This window comes from Hyperolius riggenbachi, chromosome 11 (genome assembly GCF_040937935.1).
Source record: "Hyperolius riggenbachi isolate aHypRig1 chromosome 11, aHypRig1.pri, whole genome shotgun sequence".
In the NCBI taxonomy this organism is placed as follows: domain Eukaryota; kingdom Metazoa; phylum Chordata; class Amphibia; order Anura; family Hyperoliidae; genus Hyperolius; species Hyperolius riggenbachi.
Window position 1 is genome coordinate 116,188,028 of NC_090656.1, and position 18,665 is coordinate 116,206,692.

At 46.3% G+C, this 18,665-nt stretch overlaps 1 protein-coding gene across 1 annotated transcript in view; it reads left to right on the forward strand.

Annotated features, from left to right (window-relative positions):
- LOC137537853 (mucin-2-like) overlaps positions 1-18,665 on the forward strand; it is a 508,651-nt gene that overhangs the window by 93,966 nt on the left and 396,020 nt on the right. Inside the window, exon 13 of the mRNA XM_068259804.1 lies at positions 12,958-13,084. Within this exon, the coding sequence (XP_068115905.1) occupies positions 12,958-13,084 (127 nt within the window). The remainder of the gene's footprint in view (positions 1-12,957; positions 13,085-18,665) is intronic.

Consider the following 18,665-nt stretch of genomic DNA (forward strand, 5'->3'; position numbering starts at 1 on the left):
TGTTTTGTACAGTTTTTAGAAAAAAAATAAATCTGTCATTGCAGTGGGGTGGGCTGAACGCAATTGCGGGTGAACGATCAGGCCTGATCGGGCAAACACTGCGTTTTTAGCGGAGCCTACACTAAGGTGACCCTAATGTACTTATATAGATCTTACTGCGATCAGTACTACTTACAGATACTATATAGTACCAATGCTGATTAGCGACAGTGATGACGCTAATCGATGACTAATTACTGACTGCCGTGTAGTGGGCAGGGCGCTAACTGACGCTAACTACCTAACAAAGGGGCCTAGCTAACTCACTGGCCTAACTTTCAACACTAGTGATACTAAAACAGTGACAGTTTTCACTGATTACTGTTTTTAGATCACTAGGATAGTGACAGGGGTGTGATCAGAGGGCAATCAGATACAATCTGAGTCAATTAGATCGAAATCACATAGCAATTGAAAACAATCAAATGCAATCAGTGGCAATCAAATGCAATCAGATGCAATCAAATGCAATTAAATGCAATCAAAAACAGACAGAGGTCAATCAGAGCCAATCATAGAGCAATCAAGAGGCCGATTAGATGCCGATCAGAGTGAACACAGGCGAACAGATGTCAATCAACAGTGCACAGACAATCAGATGTCAATCAGGCGCCAATCCGAGATGATTACAGGCGATCAGATGTCAATCACTGCAGCTGGCAGATGCCAAACAATGTAAACAGCAGTCAATCGGTGGTGATCAGCAGGCAATCAGAGACAATCAGATGCCAAGCAGAGCGAAATAACAGGCGATCAGATGTCAAACAGCAGTGCACAGACGATCAGATGTCAATTAGACCTCAATCAGATGCCAATCAGAGCTGATTACACACAATCAAATGTCAATCACACTGGAGCTGTCAGATGCCAAACAATGTAAACAGCAGGCAATCCCTGGGCAATCAGAGACAATCAGATGCCAATCTGAGTGAAAAAAGGCAATCAAATGTCAATCAACAGTGCACAGACAATCAGATGCCACTCAGACCTCAATCAGATGCCAATCAGACCTCAATCAGAGCTGATTACAGGTGATCAGATGTCAATCAGACCTCAGTCAGACGCCCAAACATAGTGACAGGGGCCAGTGAGGAGGGGATCAGCAGGTAATCAGGAGGGGGCAATATGCTGAATTGTGTGTCCAACTTACTATCATGGCTGCCGTCCTCTCTGGTGGTCGATCTGGGGGCACTGTGACCACCAGAGGAGGAGGCTGCGTGTGTAATACACAATACGTGTATTATACTTTGTAATTGGCTGAAATTTTAAAGATCGTCGCACACTGGTGCTGCTAATTGGCCGGCGGGCAAAAGACACAGTTGGGAGGGATAAACTGCAAAGGGATGCGCCCGCATCGGTGTGTGCGACCCCCCACCCCAGCCGCTCTAGTAATTCATGCCAATCGGCGTGGAGCAGTCCTGGGGTTGCCACACTGCTCAGTCGTTAGGGAGTTAAGAATAATGGGGGGGGGGGTCTCCTTCCTCAGGACATGTCTGACTTGGTGGGGTGGGGGGTGGGGAGGGAAAACCTCCATTCACTTTAAGAACACACATTTTGCTAAATTTAGTCCCGAGGGAAATAGCTGCACACTTTAAAGCAGCAGGGTCAGCCGTACTATGACAGGAAAAAAAACACATATATAAGTAGATATAACTACGTGTTCTACTTATGTAACAGACGTATTGTACTGTACATGCTTTGATTTGAGTGAATTTTATATAGTAAATAAAGACAATGTGCAGAAGAGGCTGGCACCACAAAAATAAAATTCTGCTCTTTATTGATTTGTCCTTTAAAATGACATACAAGTCAGCAAATGATCAAAAAGGTAGGCGATAGCTGCTATTGCCTACCTTTTTGATCATTTGCTGACTTGTATGTCATTTTAATGACACATCAATAAAGAGCTGAATTCTATTTTTGTGGTGCCAGCCTCTTCTGCACATTGGACTGAGGGATCCCGCTGGTACTGGGACTCAAGGCTTAGGCACACAGATATTCCTCTTTTGAATGGGTGCTCCTCCATCTGACTTTTTGACGTGATTGATAAAGTAAATAAAGTGAATTCTGTTCCTGGCATTTGCTATCTTGATTCCCTCTGACTGAAGCCTATTTTTATATATTTTCCTCCCTTACTTGTTTCCTCCGAGAATCTGCACTGTCATAGCTAGCTTGCGTTGTAGTCATGTGAGCATAGCCAGCATAGATCAGATTTCAGCTTCACACTGAACTGCCCTCAGCCAATCAGTGTGGAGCAGGAATGTGGGAGTGTGATGACAAGCTTCTTTCTCCTTGGCAATGGTGAGGCTCACTGAAATAAGATTTATTACAGCAGAAACATGTCTGACTAGATTGGAGTGCTTACAATCCAGGGTGAGGTTCCAGGCTGCATAATGAACACAGTGCCGTGGTTAAATGGAATTTGATTTTGTGACTGACAATCCCTCATTTAAGATGGTAGTTGTTGGCATACAATACTTGTCCAATTCTAAGATGATTCCTTCCCAAATCTAGCCCTAGGTCCAGCCCTTCACATATAAATAGAGCCTCTGATTGACCACAACTGGAACTGCAGCAAAGCAGCCAAAGACTGTTCACAACTGAAGGCCCTACCAAATAATAAGCTGCAGAAATTGTATTATCAGTGCTAGTACACACCAGGTTTACCAAATGTAGCTGCTTTTTACTTGTAGTCAAAGTGTACTAATTAGCTGCCATTTAGAAAGAATTTAACTTTGACCCAAATTGCAGCACTAATCCAGATTACATCACATCTGATTAATACAATCACTAAACATGCTGTAGTCGCTGAGAATCAGGTTAAATGTAATATTGTGATGTGTGTGGTTTTCATTAGGATTTATGTTGGAACTGGACGTTTCATCATGCAATTTAGGGCACTTTCATTTTAAAAACTTCACTAGGGCAGGAGATTGTTGGTGAGTTTAGTAATATAGTAAACCATTGCCTGGGTCACTTAGGATCATAATAAGGGCTGTTGAAAAGTCAGTGAGGCCTGGTGCACATCAATTGTTTTTAGTAGCGCTTTCAAAAATGCTACCGCTTGTGAAAACGCTTGGCTAATGTATCTCAATGGGATGGTGCACACCAGCGGTTTGAGGTTTTTAGCAAACGTGGCTCCTGCAGCATTTTTGCCGTTTGCAGATATGTTTTTGCCTCAATGTAAAGTATAGGAAAAGCTCAAACCGCTCTGAAAAACGATAGATCAGAGCAGTTTTCCAGGCGGGCTCTTTCACACTAGAGGCTGCGGTAGAAAAGGCTGAAAGTCAGCCTTTTGCTTAACGCCAATACATAGAGTTTTCAAAGCCCTTTGAAAGAGTTTTACAGCCCATATGAAAACGTCCTTTTTTTTTCTTCTATAAAAATAAGTGAACAAGATAGCTGTAAAACACTTTGAAAAGGCTTTGAAAACGCTGAAGTTGGCGTTTTCCATTGACTATCATTGAAACGCCAACAGCCAACTTCGGCTGTTAACAGCCCTGAAAAAGCTCCTGGGAGCGTTGAAACGCAACGCTCCAAAACGCCGAGTTAGATGTGAAAGGTAAAATGAAAGTCTATGGACTTTCTTTTACCTAGCAAAACGCCAACTTCGGCCGTGGCGTTAAAACGCCGAAAAATCCCTCTGGTGTGAAAGGGCCCTAAGCAGAAGCTGTTCAGTAACAGCTTTACTGTAACAATTTATGAAATCTGCTACACAAAAACCCGGAAAATAATAAATACAATGTATTTATTCTTAAAAACGCGAGCGCAATCGCTGCACAAAGCGATTGTGTGAGCGTTTGTAATTTTCCTTCCATTGAGGCAAAATCGATGCAGGCAGTTCTTTGCTGAGCGGATCGGAAACAAACCACGCAGATGTAAGCTCTCTCATAGGGAGTCATTGCACAAGCGTTTTTAGGGCTATTTTGAAAAAATGGCAAACATGCCCTTAGTGTGAACGAGCCCTCAGAGTGGGTCAGTGCACCAGGAGGACTTCAATAAACATGGCCAAGGGAGTCACACAAACTTATTTATCAAGCAGTGATGTAATGGAGTGCGGAGATTCCGCCGCACGGTCTGACAGCGAGGCGGCTGGTGCCGCGTTCAGACCGGCGGTTTCTCCGCAGCAACATGCGCTTGGGTTGTCTGAGCCTAGTAGTACACACAGATGGAGAGCTACGCGCGCACGCACTAACAGGCAAGCCCTTCATGCCAATAGGAGAGGGATTGTAACGGAGTCCAGAGACACCGCCGCGTGGTCTGACAATGAGGCGGCTGGTGCCGCGTTCAGACTGGCGGTTTCTCCACAACAACATGCGCCTGGTTTGTCTGAACCTAGTAGTGCACACAGATGGAGAGCTACGCGCGCGCGTGCGCTAACAGGCATGCCCTTTATGCCAATAGGAGAAGGATCAGCTGATCTGGACGATCAGCTGATCCCAGAACAGCGGGTGATTGGCTGACTGGGACTGGGTGGTGCTGAGGAGCACCTTGCTATATATACTTCCTCCCTGTCAGTTGCCAGTCGTCTGCCGTTGCGAATGCTTATGTGTTAGCACTCAGACCTTAGTCAGATCCTCCAGTGTGGTGGAACCAGGTGGACCTGGGAATCCACACTTAGCCAGAATTCTGTGTTATTATTGTGTTATACTTAAGACTAGTTCCAGGGTGTTGAGACCACGGACCTCACACCCAAGACTAGGGATACTGTATCATCATTGTGTATATCTTAGACCAGTCCCTGGGTGTTGAGACCACGGACCTCACACTCTAGACTAGGCATCTGTTTGATATCTGTTATGACCTATTGCTCTCCTGACCTTCCTTCTGCTCTCTGATCGGTACCTACGCCTATCTGATTACTTGTTGCCAACCCTGCCTGTCCCTGGTTACCGAATCAGCCTTCTGTCTCTGTACCTAAACTGCTCGTCTGTTGCCGACCCGGCGTGGCCGACCTTTCTAACTGATACCCCCTCCTGGGGTGTCCAGTAGCTGCAGAGACTCCCTATCTCCCAAAGGGACCTCTCTGCAATCCAGTCAGGGACTCCATCTCAAAGGAGTCCTTTGACTGCAGTAGAGTCTGATTCCCAACAGTCAGGGAATCACTGGCTCATATACTGTCGCACCAAACACTTACACTTGTCAGGTGTCCAGAGGTTAGCTATACTTGTATTATTGGTGATTCTGCAGATCATTAATAATCGGGTATATATCTGTATTCTTGGTGATACTGCAGATCACCAAAAATCAGATTCTCTCTGTGTGTTGACACAGATCGTTACAAGTGACTTGATAAAGGAGCCTTTGACATAGGAGCTTGTGGGAAGACAAAGGGAGCTCTTCAAAGTGTATTATGTAAGGATTGTATAAAGGTGTATGGTACTTTACATACACCTTAATTGGTCATAATTTGCATGTCTGTAGACTAACCCAGCCTCCCACAGCCCATGCCTGGCCATTCACACCAGATCCTCATTCCAGCACTCATCTCCATCCCTTCTGCTGTCTATTTGAACTAGTTTTTAAGTCAGATATGACCCTGGTCAGATGTGCATTAATTTTAAGTGCATAATTTTAAGTGAACAGCAAAATACCCGAATTAGACCAGAATTGAACCAGAGGGGAACAGAGGGAACTGCCAGGAGACTCTGCACTTCGGACACATGGTTCGCTGCCCAACTGTTTTTTATCTGTTTCACGGTATGCTTGCTTGTCCCTGCAATTCCTGTATCTAAACACACTCCACCCTCCTGCTGTCAGCTATTGATCTCCCTTCAGAATGTTTAAGATGTCTCTCTCAACCACTTATTTTTGCTTTCTGTTACTAAATAATTCACATGTCACCCCATCCTCCCACTGTCACCATATGCATTGCTCCCTCTGCTGTCGTCTCCCCTTCTCTCTAGCCACAAACTATTCCTATTTCTCTGGTCACACTACCCCTCCTCTGCTCTCACTAAACCTAACTCGCCCACACACAAGTCCTACCGTCACATCTCTCTGCTCTGCCTACTACTCCTCCTGGCTTCTGGGGACATATTACCAAACCCAGGGCCCACTCCTAGACCTCACACTCCTCATGCTACAACTCCTTCCACCATTAACAAACCTCACTACCTCTCCTCCTAGAACACCTACAATCTTATTTACATCCCCCTTCTTCCTAGCTCTCCACTCCCCATATCTGGGGCTCTATGGAACTCCCGCTCCGTTTGTAATAAACTGGCCCTTATTCATGACATGTTTATCTCCAACAGTTTCACCTTACTGGGGCTCACTGAGACATGGCTAACTCCACCAGACACTGTGTCTCCAGCTGCTCTATCACATGGTGGTCTAAAATTTAGTCATGCCCCTAGACCTGGCCACAAACATGGAGGCGGGGTGGGGCTCCTCCTCTCTGAACACTGTACAGCCACTCACACCACTGCCCGCGCTCTCACTCGGCCACACTCTTGACCTTGTCTTTACCCGCCTCTGTTCTATTTCAAGCTTCCATAACACTCTGTTTCCCCTCTCAGACCACAACCTTCTTGCCTTCTCAATCAATTCTTCTCTACTGTCAACTCCTCCAACACTACACCACATGGTCATGCGCAGGAACTACCGCAACCTGGATCTGAATTCCCTGACTGAGGCCTTGCAACCTCTAAGTACTCTGCTTTCCTACACTGACCCTGAAGCAGCATCCAGTTACTTATTTAGTGTAGTCTCCTCTGCCATGAATTCAGCTGCTCCACTCATCATCAAACAGCTGAAAAGGTGCTCCAGGGTGGCAGAAAGGTGCTGGAGAAAGAGCACTGCTGTAGAGGACTTTCATCACTATAAACAAACTATGCAGGTGCTCAGAGATGCCCTCACCTCTGCTAAGCAGTCTTATTTCCCCTCGCTCATTTCCTCACAGTCCCACAACCCAAAACAGTTGTTCAACACCTTTAACTCCATACTTCGTCCCCCACCTCCTCCCCCTACCACATGTCTGTCAGCTGATGACTTTGCATCATACTTCACAAGCAAGATTGATGCAATACGTAATAGCTTCAACACGCAACCATTTTTACCAGCTCAAACATCACCTGTAAATTCCTTATGTCCGCCTGCACCCTCGCTCACTACTAACTGCCTTCCCCCCACTCCTCAAGACCACTCTCCCACTCTAACATCCTTCACTACACTCACTGAACAGTGTCTTCCCTCACTAATCTCCAAAGCACATCTCACTACCTGTGCCCTGGACCCCATTCCCTCTCATCTAATCCCCCAGCTTTTTTCCTCCTTTAATCCCGCTTTAACAACTCTATTCAACCTTTCTATCTCCACTGGCACTATTCCTTCCTTATTCAAACAAGCTATCATCACACCACTTATTAAAAAACCCTCTCTTGATCCAACTTTTCTAACCCAATTACCATCCTGTCTCGCTCCTCCCTTTTGCTTCTAAACTCCTGGAACGTCATTCCTGACTCTCACTCTGAGCAATTGTATGTGCCAAACCCAATTCTGAGCACGACCCAGTCGTGCTTGGTGATTAAAAAAAGATTCTGATTCAGAATTGTCTGCCTTTCTCTCTACCAACTCCTTACTTGACCCCTTTCAATCTGGATTCCTAACACACCATTCCACTGAAACGGTCCTCATGAAAGTTGCTAATGACCTATTGGTAGCTAGATCCAAAGGCCAGTTCTCCATTCTAATACTCCTTGACCTTTCCTCTGTCTTTGACACGGTTGAACATGCTCTACTTCTCCAGATGCTGTCATCTTTAGGAATCAAGGGCCTAGCACATTCCTGGATCTCCTCTTATCTCTCTGGCTGCTCTTACTCACTGTGTCCTTCTCTAACACCAATTCCTCCCTATGCCCACTGTCTGTTGGTGTACCTCAAGGCTCGTGTACCTCACTTCTTTTCTCAATCTACACTCGTGGCCTGGGACAACTAATTAACTCTTTTGGCTTCCAGTATCACCTCTATGCGGATGATACCAAAATCTATCTCTGAGCTCCTGACCTGTCATCATTACTATCCAGAGACCCAGACTGTCTATGTGCCATTTCTGTATTCATGTCCTCCCGCTTCCTCAAACTCAACATGAGTAAAATGGAAATTGTGATTTTTCCACCATCGCTATCTACACCCCCACCAATTGCAACCATAACTGTAGACAACACCACAATAACCTCGACCACTAAGGCCCGCTGCTTGGGGCTTTTACATGACTCAGAGCTCTCCTTTAAACGTCACATTGCCTCATTAACCACCACCTGCTATTTCCAGCTCAAAAATACAGTATATTCCATATCTGTCCTTTCCTCACACAAGAGGCCACCAAAATGCTTGTACATGCCTTAATCATCTCTTGCCTAGACTACTGCAACACCCTGCTCTGTGGTCTACCAAAAAAAAGGCTAGCACCTCTTCAATCCCTTCTAAATTCAGCTGCCCGCCTCATTCACCTTTCCACACGCTCCTCCGATGCAGCTCCACTGTGCCGTTCTCTCCACTGGCTAACCATTACCCAGAGAATCCAGTTCAAACTCCTGACTCTAACATGCAAAGCCCTTCACGAGTTGTCCCCTCCATACATCTCCTCACTAATCTCTAGATATTGTCCCTCCCGCAACCTTCGCTCCTCCCAAGAAATTCTCCTGGCCTCTAAGCTGATCACCTCCTCTCATTCTCGCATCCAGGACTTTACACGAGCATCATCCCTCATCTGGAACTCTCTTCCACAGCCTGTACGTCATGCTCCAAACCTGGACATCTTCAAATGCACTCTTAAAACACACCTTTTCAGACAAGCTTATAACATTTTATAGCCCTTATTTACTTATCTGTTCACATTGTAATCAGAGGCATAGGGTCACTGCCTCATCCATCCTCCACCCCCTTGCCTAGTGTGTCCCCCACTACCCTTTAGATTATAAGCTCGCAAGTGCAGGGTCATTCTCCTAATGCAGGGGTCCCCAAACGTTTTTGGTCAAGGGCCGGGTCATCATACTTTAGACTGCTGGGGGGCCGGAGTATACATAAGATGATGTAGAAGTCTTTGCAGGCCAGACAATGAAGCATACCCAGGTGACAACCTGCAGTCCAGTTGGACAGCAGTGTCACCTGATGTGGAATTTGATTGGAAAGCAGCAAAATTACTGCTTCCTGGCTTCCATGTGGATGGGTGGTGCCAACACTGCTATTCCATATGCGGACCTCCAATATTTAAAGATGGAGCTGACCTCATCTATAAGTAATACATTTTCTGTGTGGGGGGCCGGTAAAAAAGCCTCAGGGGGCCACATTCGGCCCACGGGCCTTAGTTTGAGGACCACTGTCCTAATGTTTACTGTTTTTGTCACAATATTTGTGCTGCTTGGGACTCTGCTGTACATTTTATAGTTGTATCTATGTTCCCCTTGTCGTCTTATTGTGCTTTGTAAAGCGCTGCGGAATATGTTGGCGCTATACAAATAAAAAAAATAATAATAATATAATAGTCACAAACGAGGGTTACCACTTAGACAACCACTGATTAGGCAGGTGGGAAGATCAGACCCGACCCCACTCAGGTTATGAAGTCACTCTCTGTAGACCAGTTAACTTCTCCACCAAGGGTGAACGAAGTTTGCAGATAATAGTAGAACAAAGGGTGCCAAAACAGGATAAGTCCTCTTGCACACTGCAAATCCGATTTCCAATTCCTTTTTGCAATTTCAATTTTCCCTGGATGCTATCAACACAGAAGAAAACGCAGAAAAAAACGCAGCATGCAGTACCGATCAGAATCGCATGTAGAGTGCAAGAGGCCTCATAGATACTAAAAACAGCTTAAAAAGGGAGATAGTGGTGGACTTACCTCACATTGATGACTTCATTTTGTCAGATGCAGGTAAGAAAAAAAGACTTTATCATATACTCCACAGTGCAAGGCGTTTTGTGGGTATGAACTGCTTCATCAGACAGAATAAGGAGTAACTGAACCAAGCTCAGAACAGACAAAGTACCCTTTATTTCAGCTTCTGCTTATTTTGCCTAATGAAGTGTGTCATACCTGCGAGACAAGTTACAGTGTTGAGTAAATAAAAAATTATTTTTTGCCTGAATCTCAAAAAAATCATCAATAGGGAGGTAAGTCCACCACTACATCCCTTTTTAACCACTTGCGTACCAGCAGTCTCTGATACCAAAATACTGGGCTTGCCGACGTCTTGCTGCACAAACCCACTTATTTTGCTGTTCACACCGCTTACCCGTTACTGAAGCCCACTCGCTCTGCTGTCGATATGACGGCAGAGTTCGGTGAGTTGGTCAGGAGCCAATTTGATTGGCTCCTGACCCTGTCATCAGTGTGAGCCAATGAGACTGGCTCACAATAATCATGGGATCAGGAACCAATAAAATCAGCTCCTGACTGGCTCACGGAGCTCTGCTGTCATAGCAGGGGCAGAGCAAGTGGCCTGCAATGATTGAAGAGTGGTGCGATCAGCAATAGCCGCGGGTCCGTGCGGCGTGGTAATTAAAATCTACACCCTGGCGGGAATAAGCAGCCATAAACAGGGCATAGATTTAAATTATTGTGGTCCACAACTGTTTAAATTCTTTTAGTATATATTGTCCTGTTTTGATGCCTCTGGCTTAGGGTTGGAATCTTGGTTCTTCCTATTCAGTAAACTAGTACCTATTCAGTGAGGAGTCCTTGGGCACAACCACCTAACACTGCTACTGCTTGCCTACTCTACGCACCTCTAGCGGCTGTCTTGCTAATCCTTTGCACCTAAATATTCCAGAATACCTGATTGACATGGAGATGAGGCAGTATAACTCCACACTGACAACACCAGCTGCATTTTTATTCCATGGGTATGTCCAGAGGCGTAACTAGGCCCCACCGGGCCCCCCTGCATAATTTCAGAGCGGGCCCCCTCCCTGGGGCCCGCTCGGGGCCGTTTTGTGGGAGCTGGAGGGGTGGCAGCATGAGGGGAAAGCCTTGGCCACAGTCGGCGGGGAGAGGGGAAGTTCCCCCTCTCCCTCACCTCAGGGCTCTCCCCTCTGCGCTCCCCTCCAGCTTAACTGTGTCCATGGGCAGCGGCGAGCAGCAAAGAGATACATACCTTCCGTGCGCTCCAGTCTGCGTTCCTCTCGCTAGCCTCTGACGCGACTTCCTGTTATACCGGAGGTCGCGTCAGAGGCTAGCGAGAGGAACGCAGGCTGGAGCGCACGGAAGGTATGTATCTGTTTGCTGCCCGCCGCTGCCCACGGACACAGTTAAGCTGGAGGGGAGTGCAGAGGGGAGAGCCCCGAGGTGAGGGAGAGGGGGGGAACTTCCCCTCTCCCCGCCGACTGTGGCCAAGGCTTTCCCCTCATGCTGCCACCCCTCCAGCCCCCATAAAACGGCCCCGAGCGGGCCCCAGGGGGAGCAGGGGCTGCAGGCCCTATTGTTATGCCAGTGGGTATGTCTACTAATACTAAAAGTTCAGAAAGATGACCATGAAATTGTTGTTATTAAAGTGAAATGAAGGTGACATATTCCTGTTAGAAGTGCAGATAATGTTAAAACGTAGGCGCCGAGAAGGATAATATACACTAAAAGCAGCTTAAAGAGAACCAGAGACGAAGCACCCTCATGTATTTTATTACATTTATCAGTGGGAACATGACAGTAAAAACCTACCCTGCTTTTAAGCCCCATCTACACCATGGGACATTGCAGCGATCCGGCGGCTCGATTAGCCGCCGGATCGCCTCTTCCGCGTGCCCGCCGCGTCCCAGCTCGCCGCGCGTGCGCCGCATTCGATTCCCCGCTCGTGCCCGCACGTCCCCGCCGGCGCCGCTTATCTCCCGCACGATTCCCTGCCATTGTCCCCTCGCGGGGATCGAGCAGGGAATCGGCGGTGCGGAGATCCATCCTGTCGGATCTTATCAATCGAGCCACTGATGCGGCTCGATTAATAAGGAGCATCGCGGCCGCATCTACTCGTGTAGATGCGGCTTTAGTTTAGTTATTCTCTGCTTAATCTGTCTTTTATCAGCTGTGATAAGAAACCCCTGACTGAACATTCAGTCTAGGTTTGATCTGGAATCATTATAGCTGAGTCAGTCTTCTGTGAAGTCTTTTCAAGCCCAAGCCCGCCCCCTCCTAGCTTTGCTTTCTTGCTTTGCATACTCAGAGATGATGACATGGGAGGGGCTACTCCTGCAGAAAGAAGCTCTGAAACAGACAAGTGTGGCTGTGTGATCTGTGTGCACTGCAGTCATCATTATCTACTGTATGCAGTTTAATTTCTATGAGAGACACTTCCTACAGGCAGCTGCACAGCATACTAGAATAATAAAGTTGAAAGCACACAGATAAAAGCTGCAGCAGCAACCCTGCTTGTCTATAGTCTCATAGAGGCTAGACAGCACATCCAGAACAGCTCATAACCCGGAAGCAGAAGGGCTATGAGCAGGCGGCCATATTGAATTTTTCCTGAAGCAATAATGGATAAAAAAACACTCAAAAAGACACACCAGAGTGGCAAAATTATCAGGTAGAGCATGTATTCTTTACAAGCTATCTACTGATGTTTATTTTGTGTGAAATGTTAATCTCTGGTTCCCGTTAAAAATGGGAGGTAGTGGTGGACCTACCTTCCAATTGATGACTTGAATTCTCAGATTCAATAAAAAAACGTTATTGTACACTCCACAATGCAACGTATTTTGCAGGTGTGAGCCACTTCATCAGGCAGTACAAAGGAGTAACTTGCATGAGTTCTATGGGCATCCATCGATCATAACATACTGCACAATTGTGGCCTGCCGATTTCCCCTTTTGTCTTTTCATAAGTACTGTTACTTCAATTGACCTTCTAGTTCTATATTTACTGTACGGGGAATTCATAAAGTACATTTTTATATTTTCATGATACATTTTATGTCTTGTAGAGATGCTTGTACGAGACATGCCTTTGCAGGAAATCAGAGGACTGCTTATGTGCGGTGTTTTCAGATTACGTCCGAGCTTGTGCAGACCATGGAATCATCATTAAAGACTGGAGGGTGGATGTTTGTAGTAAGTACCTGGTATATTCAGTTTATTCTGGTGCGCACATTAACACCCCAATATTGTGTATGCTGGCAGTAAATGTTTTTTTGTTCTACATCTACAAACTTTTTTGGTCAAGGGCCGGGTCAACATACTTCAGACTGCTGCGGGGCCGGAACATACATAAAATTATGTTGAAAAACATTACATTGAATATAGGTATTGATTCCCCCAGATCATGCCCGGAGGAGAACTCCCAGCAGCAGCCCTTCAGTCATGTAGCGCCTGAAGAACGTCTTTGTGCACCAGACAGTGAAGCATACCCAGCTGACAACCTGCCGTCCAGTTGGACAGCAGTGTGACCTGAGGCAGAATTGAATTGGAAGCCAGCGAATGACTGCTCAATGGCTTCTGCAGTATGTGGATGGGTGGTGCCACCGATATTTAAAAGAGCAGTGAGCAGCATCTATAAAGGTATACATTTTGTGTTTGGGGGGCCAGTGGAAAAGCCTCGGCGGGCCGCATTTGGCCCATGGGCCGTAGTTTGAGGACCACTGATCTACACAATTAAATGGTTCACTGTCTGGAGTGCCGGCTCACCTACTACTATTGGTCCTTTTGAAATGACTGACAGTTTAAGTAGGTGGATGGATAACATTTTCATGCAGAGATGCAAACAATGAGATATGTAATAGGCCTGCCTCTTACAGCAAATTATACCTGTAATGTGTGAGGATTGTTATACCTTGAAATGACTGAACGAAAGTAACAGACATAAGTGAAGAGCTAAGAGTGCCCATATTGTGTGTGGCATGGTGGCATAGTGGATAGCACTCTTGTCTTGTGGCCCTAGGTTTATCGGTTTAAATTGGGGCAAAGTCTGCAAGGCGCTGATATGCTCTTCCTGTGTTATGGGTCCTCCCTCCCCAAAAATCATAAAGTCTAAGACTATGACCATGGTAGCGATTAGATTGTGAGCTTTTCAGTGGGTCAGTTAGTTAGTATGACCTAAAGAAGAACTCCACTGAAAATAATGTAGTAAAAAAAGTGCTTCATTTTTACAGTAATTATGTATAAATGATTTAGTCATTGTTTGCCCATTGTAAAATCTTTTAAATCCCTGATTTACATTTTGACATTTATTACATGGTGAAATTTTTACTGTTGGCAGTTGATGTAGTTGCTGCATGTTTTTTTGGCAGTTGGAAACAGCTGTAAACAGCTATTTCCCACAATGCAGCAAGGTTCCCAGACAGGAAACTGCCAGGAGTATGTACTCAAGAGTTTCTTGTGGGAGAGGTTTCACCACAATATCAATCATACAGCGCCCCTGATGGTCTGTTTGTGAAAAAGAATAGATTTCTCATGTAAAAGGGGGTATCAGCTACTGATTGGGATAAAGTTCAATTCTTGGTCAGAGTTTCTCTTTACGCAAAACTTTTGTTTTGCTTAACCTCTTGAGGACTGCAGGGCTAAACCCTCCTAGTGACCAGGCCATTTTTAGTAAAATTGGCCACTGCAGCTTTAAGGCGAAGCTGCAGGGCCGCACAACACAGCACACAAGTGATCCCCCCCCCTTTTCTCCCCACCAACAGAGCTCTCTGTTGGTGGGGTCTGATCGCTCCCCCCATGTTTATTTTGTTTTTTTACAAATATTATTGTTGGTGCTTTTCTTTAAAAAAAAAAAAACGTTTCTTTAATTACAGTCCCTCCCTCCCCACAGCCAGCCAATTACGGCGATCGGCTGTCATAGGCTTCTGCTATGAGAGCCGATCGCTCTCTTGTCCCCCAGGGGGACAGCCGTGTCACACGGCTGTCCCCAGTGCAGCGCTGCTGCTGATTGCAGCGCTGCTGCTGATTGCAGCGCTGCACAGTGTAAATAGACGGCGATCACACCGTCTAACAGTCCCCCGAGCGGCAATAGCCGCTCGGAGACTGAAGGCGGGGCGGAGCTCCGCCCCCCAAGCAGGAGATGCACGCGTATCCTGCGCGCGATCTGCAAAACAGAGCACCAGGACTTTACGCCAATTGGCGTTAGGCGGTCCTGGGGCTGCCGCCGCGGCCACGCCCGTCGGCGTGACGCGGTCGGAAAGTGGTTAACATTTTAGTAAGAGGACTTTTTGGTCCTTTGTAGCCCCTTAAGCACTCCAATGAGTTATGGTTCAACATGAGCTTGCTGGGTAGTTTGTAACCCTTAGTATGACCATAAACTCTGCAACGCACTGTGGAAGATGTAAATGTTATAGCAAAACATAATGTCTTTCTCGGGGCTAAATAATAAGCTTGTTTAAGAATATTCTAATTTTAGATATATCAACCAAACAGCCCCTAATTTTAGATATATCAACCAAACAGCCCCCATATAAACAATATTTAACCCTCCTGGCGGTTTGCTAAAAATCCGCCAGGGGGCAGCAAATCCGTTTAAAAAAAAATAAAAAAAAATTATTTTTCATGTAGCGAGACAAGGTCTCACTACATGATAGCCGCTGCTCAGCGGCATCCCCCCAGCCCCTCGGATCGCCTCCGGCAATCGGAGATCAGGAGATCCCGTTCATTGACGTCATGAGGTCAAAGAAGACTCCGATCCACCCCACAGCGCTGCCTGACACTTATTGGCCAGGCAGCGCACGGGGTCTGGGGGGGGGGGGGGCGGCCGCGGCGCGATAAATAGCAGCAGATCGGCGGGTAGAGATGGGCCGAACCTCCGATTTTAGGTTCGCGAAAGGTTCGGTTCGCGAAAAAGTTCGCGAACCGCAATAGACTTCAATGGGGAGGCGAACTTTCAAAATTTTAAAAAATTCTATCAACTGGAAAAATGATAGAAAACATGTTTCAAAAGCTCTAATACCTGGAGCTCCACCTAATTGAGTGAAATACACATCACTGCTAGAGGACCCGCCCACCTTCCCTCCTCCAAGCAAGGTCCTTTATACCATTTGCCTACCTACACTAATTAGTTATGGGACAGCTGCTACACACTCTGCTAGGGAAATTTTAATTTCCCTCCTCCCGGAGGGAGGAGGGTCTCTTCTGCCAGGGAATTATACTATTTTTAAAACCAGTATACATCATACCATAGCTGGGAATACATACATGAGTATACATCATACCATAGCTGGGAATCGAACCCAGATCTCACTGTGCGGTGGGCACGTCACCCTAAGCACTGTACCACTACAGAAGTAAGTGAAGCTAGCCTAAAATTTAACATTTATGCTCAATGCAATAGAACCATTAGGTTGCTTAAAGGAGAACTGTAGTGAGAGGTATATGGAGGCTGCCATATTGATTTCCTTTTAAGCTATACCAGTTGCCTGGCAGCCCTGCTGATCTATTTGGCTGCAGTAATAATAATAATCCAAACATTTGTAAAGTGCTTTTCTCCTGTCGGACTCAAATCGCTCAAGAGCTGCAAGCCACAGGGACACACTCAAGAGGCCACCCTGCAGTGTTAGGGAGTCTTGCCTTGAACTCCTTACTGAATAGGTACTTGACCTAGCCAGGATTCAAACCCTGGTCTCCCATGTCAAAGGCAGAGCCCTTAACCAGTACACTATCCAGCCACTGTAGCTAATCTTGTCAGATCTTACAAAATGTCAAACACCAGATCTGCTGCATGCTTGTTCAGGGTCTAGGGCTAAAAGTATTGGAGGCAGAGGATCTGCAGGATAGCCAGGTAACTGGTATTGCTTAAAAGGAAATCAATATGGTAGCCTCCATATACCTTTCACTACAGTTCTCCTTTAAAGGGAACCTTAACTGAGAATGATATGGATGTTTCCTGTAAACAATACCAGTTGCCTGGCAGTCCAGCTGATCTTTGTGACTGCAATAGTGGCTGAATCACACCCTGAAACAAGCATGCAGCTAATCCAGTCTGACTTCAGTCAGAGCACCTGATCTGCATGCTTGTTCAGGGGCTGTGGCTAAAAGTATTAGAGACACAGGATCAGCAGGCGATTCAGGCAACTGGTATTATTTTAAAAGGAAAAATCCATATCCTTCTCCGTTTAGGTTCCCTTTAAGGATTTGTAGCATAAAAGCCAACTCACATTGGCTGGGATTTGAGCCTGGGTCTCACTGTATGGTGGACAAGCACACTAACCACTATACCAACTGAAGCTGGCCTGAAATTGCTGGCCTAAAATTTACTATTTATGCTCAATACAAGAGAAAAAGTAGACAAGACAAATAACATTTATATCACACTTTTCTCCTGGCGGACTCAAAGGACCAGAGCTGCAGCCACTAGGGCATGCTCTATAGGCAGGCAGTAGCAGTGTTAGGAAGACTTGCCTAAGGTCTCCTACTGAATAGGTGCTGGCCTCCTGAACAGACAGAGCTGAGATTTGAACTCTGGTCTCCTTTGTCAGAGGCAGCGTCCTTATCCATTACACCATGCAGCCACTGCTTACAGATATTTAGCCATACATGGCCTTCTCTTTTGTGTTATTTGTCTTGTCTACTTTTTCTCTTGTATTGAGCATAAATAGTAAATTTTAGGCCAGCAATTTCAGGCCAGCTATTTCAGGCCAGCTTCAGTTGGTATAGTGGTTAGTGTGCTTGTCCACCATACAGTGAGACCCAGGTTCAAATCCCAGCCAATGTGAGTTGGCTTTTATGCTACAAATCCTTAAAGGGAACCTAAACGGAGAAGGATATGGACTTTTCCTTTTAGGCTGCTTGCACACCAAGACGTTACAGGCGCACGTTAGTGCGCCTGTAACGCTCCCCCAACGCACAGCAATGTAACACAAGTGGGCTGTTCACACAGCCCACGTTGCGTTACATGTAACGCTGCACGTTCTGTGCAAAGTGCAGCATGCTACGGCGTTGGAGCGGCTATAGCCGCGTTAGACTGTTTGCACATGCGCAGTGGGGGGCGGAGGAGGCGGGGAGAGCCAGCTACAGTAGCCGCGCACATGGCTACTTAATATTCACTGCACTGGCGGGCGCTGATTGGCCGGCGGGACCACGTGATGCGGAGTGTCTCGCTCCGCATCACGTGGTCCCGCTGGCCAATCAGCGCCACTCTGGGAGACATTATAGGACTTGAGCCGCCTAACGCGGCTCACTCTACCGTCGGCTCTTGCAGCACCATACGTTGTGTTAGGTGCACGTTATGCGACCTTAACGTGCCACCTAATGCAACGTCTTGGTGTGCAAGAAGCCTTAAAATAATACCAGTTGCCTGAATCGCCTGCTGATCCTGTGTCTCTAATACTTTTAGCCACAGCCCCTGAACAAGCATGCAGATCAGGTGCTCTGACTGAAGTCAGACTGGATTAGCTGCATGCTTGTTTCAGGGTGTGATTCAGCCACTATTGCAGTCACAAAGATCAGCTGGACTGCCAGGCAACTGGTATTGTTTACAGGAAACAGCCCTATCACTCTCAGTTAAGGTTCCCTTTAAAGGAGAACTGTAGTGAAAGGTATATGGAGGCTACCATATTGATTTCCTTTTAAGCAATACCAGTTACCTGGCTATCCTGCAGATCCTCTGCCTCCAATACTTTTAGCCCTAGACCCTGAACAAGCATGCAGCAGATCTGGTGTTTGACATTTTTGTAAGATCTGACAAGATTAGCTGCATGCTTGTTTCTGG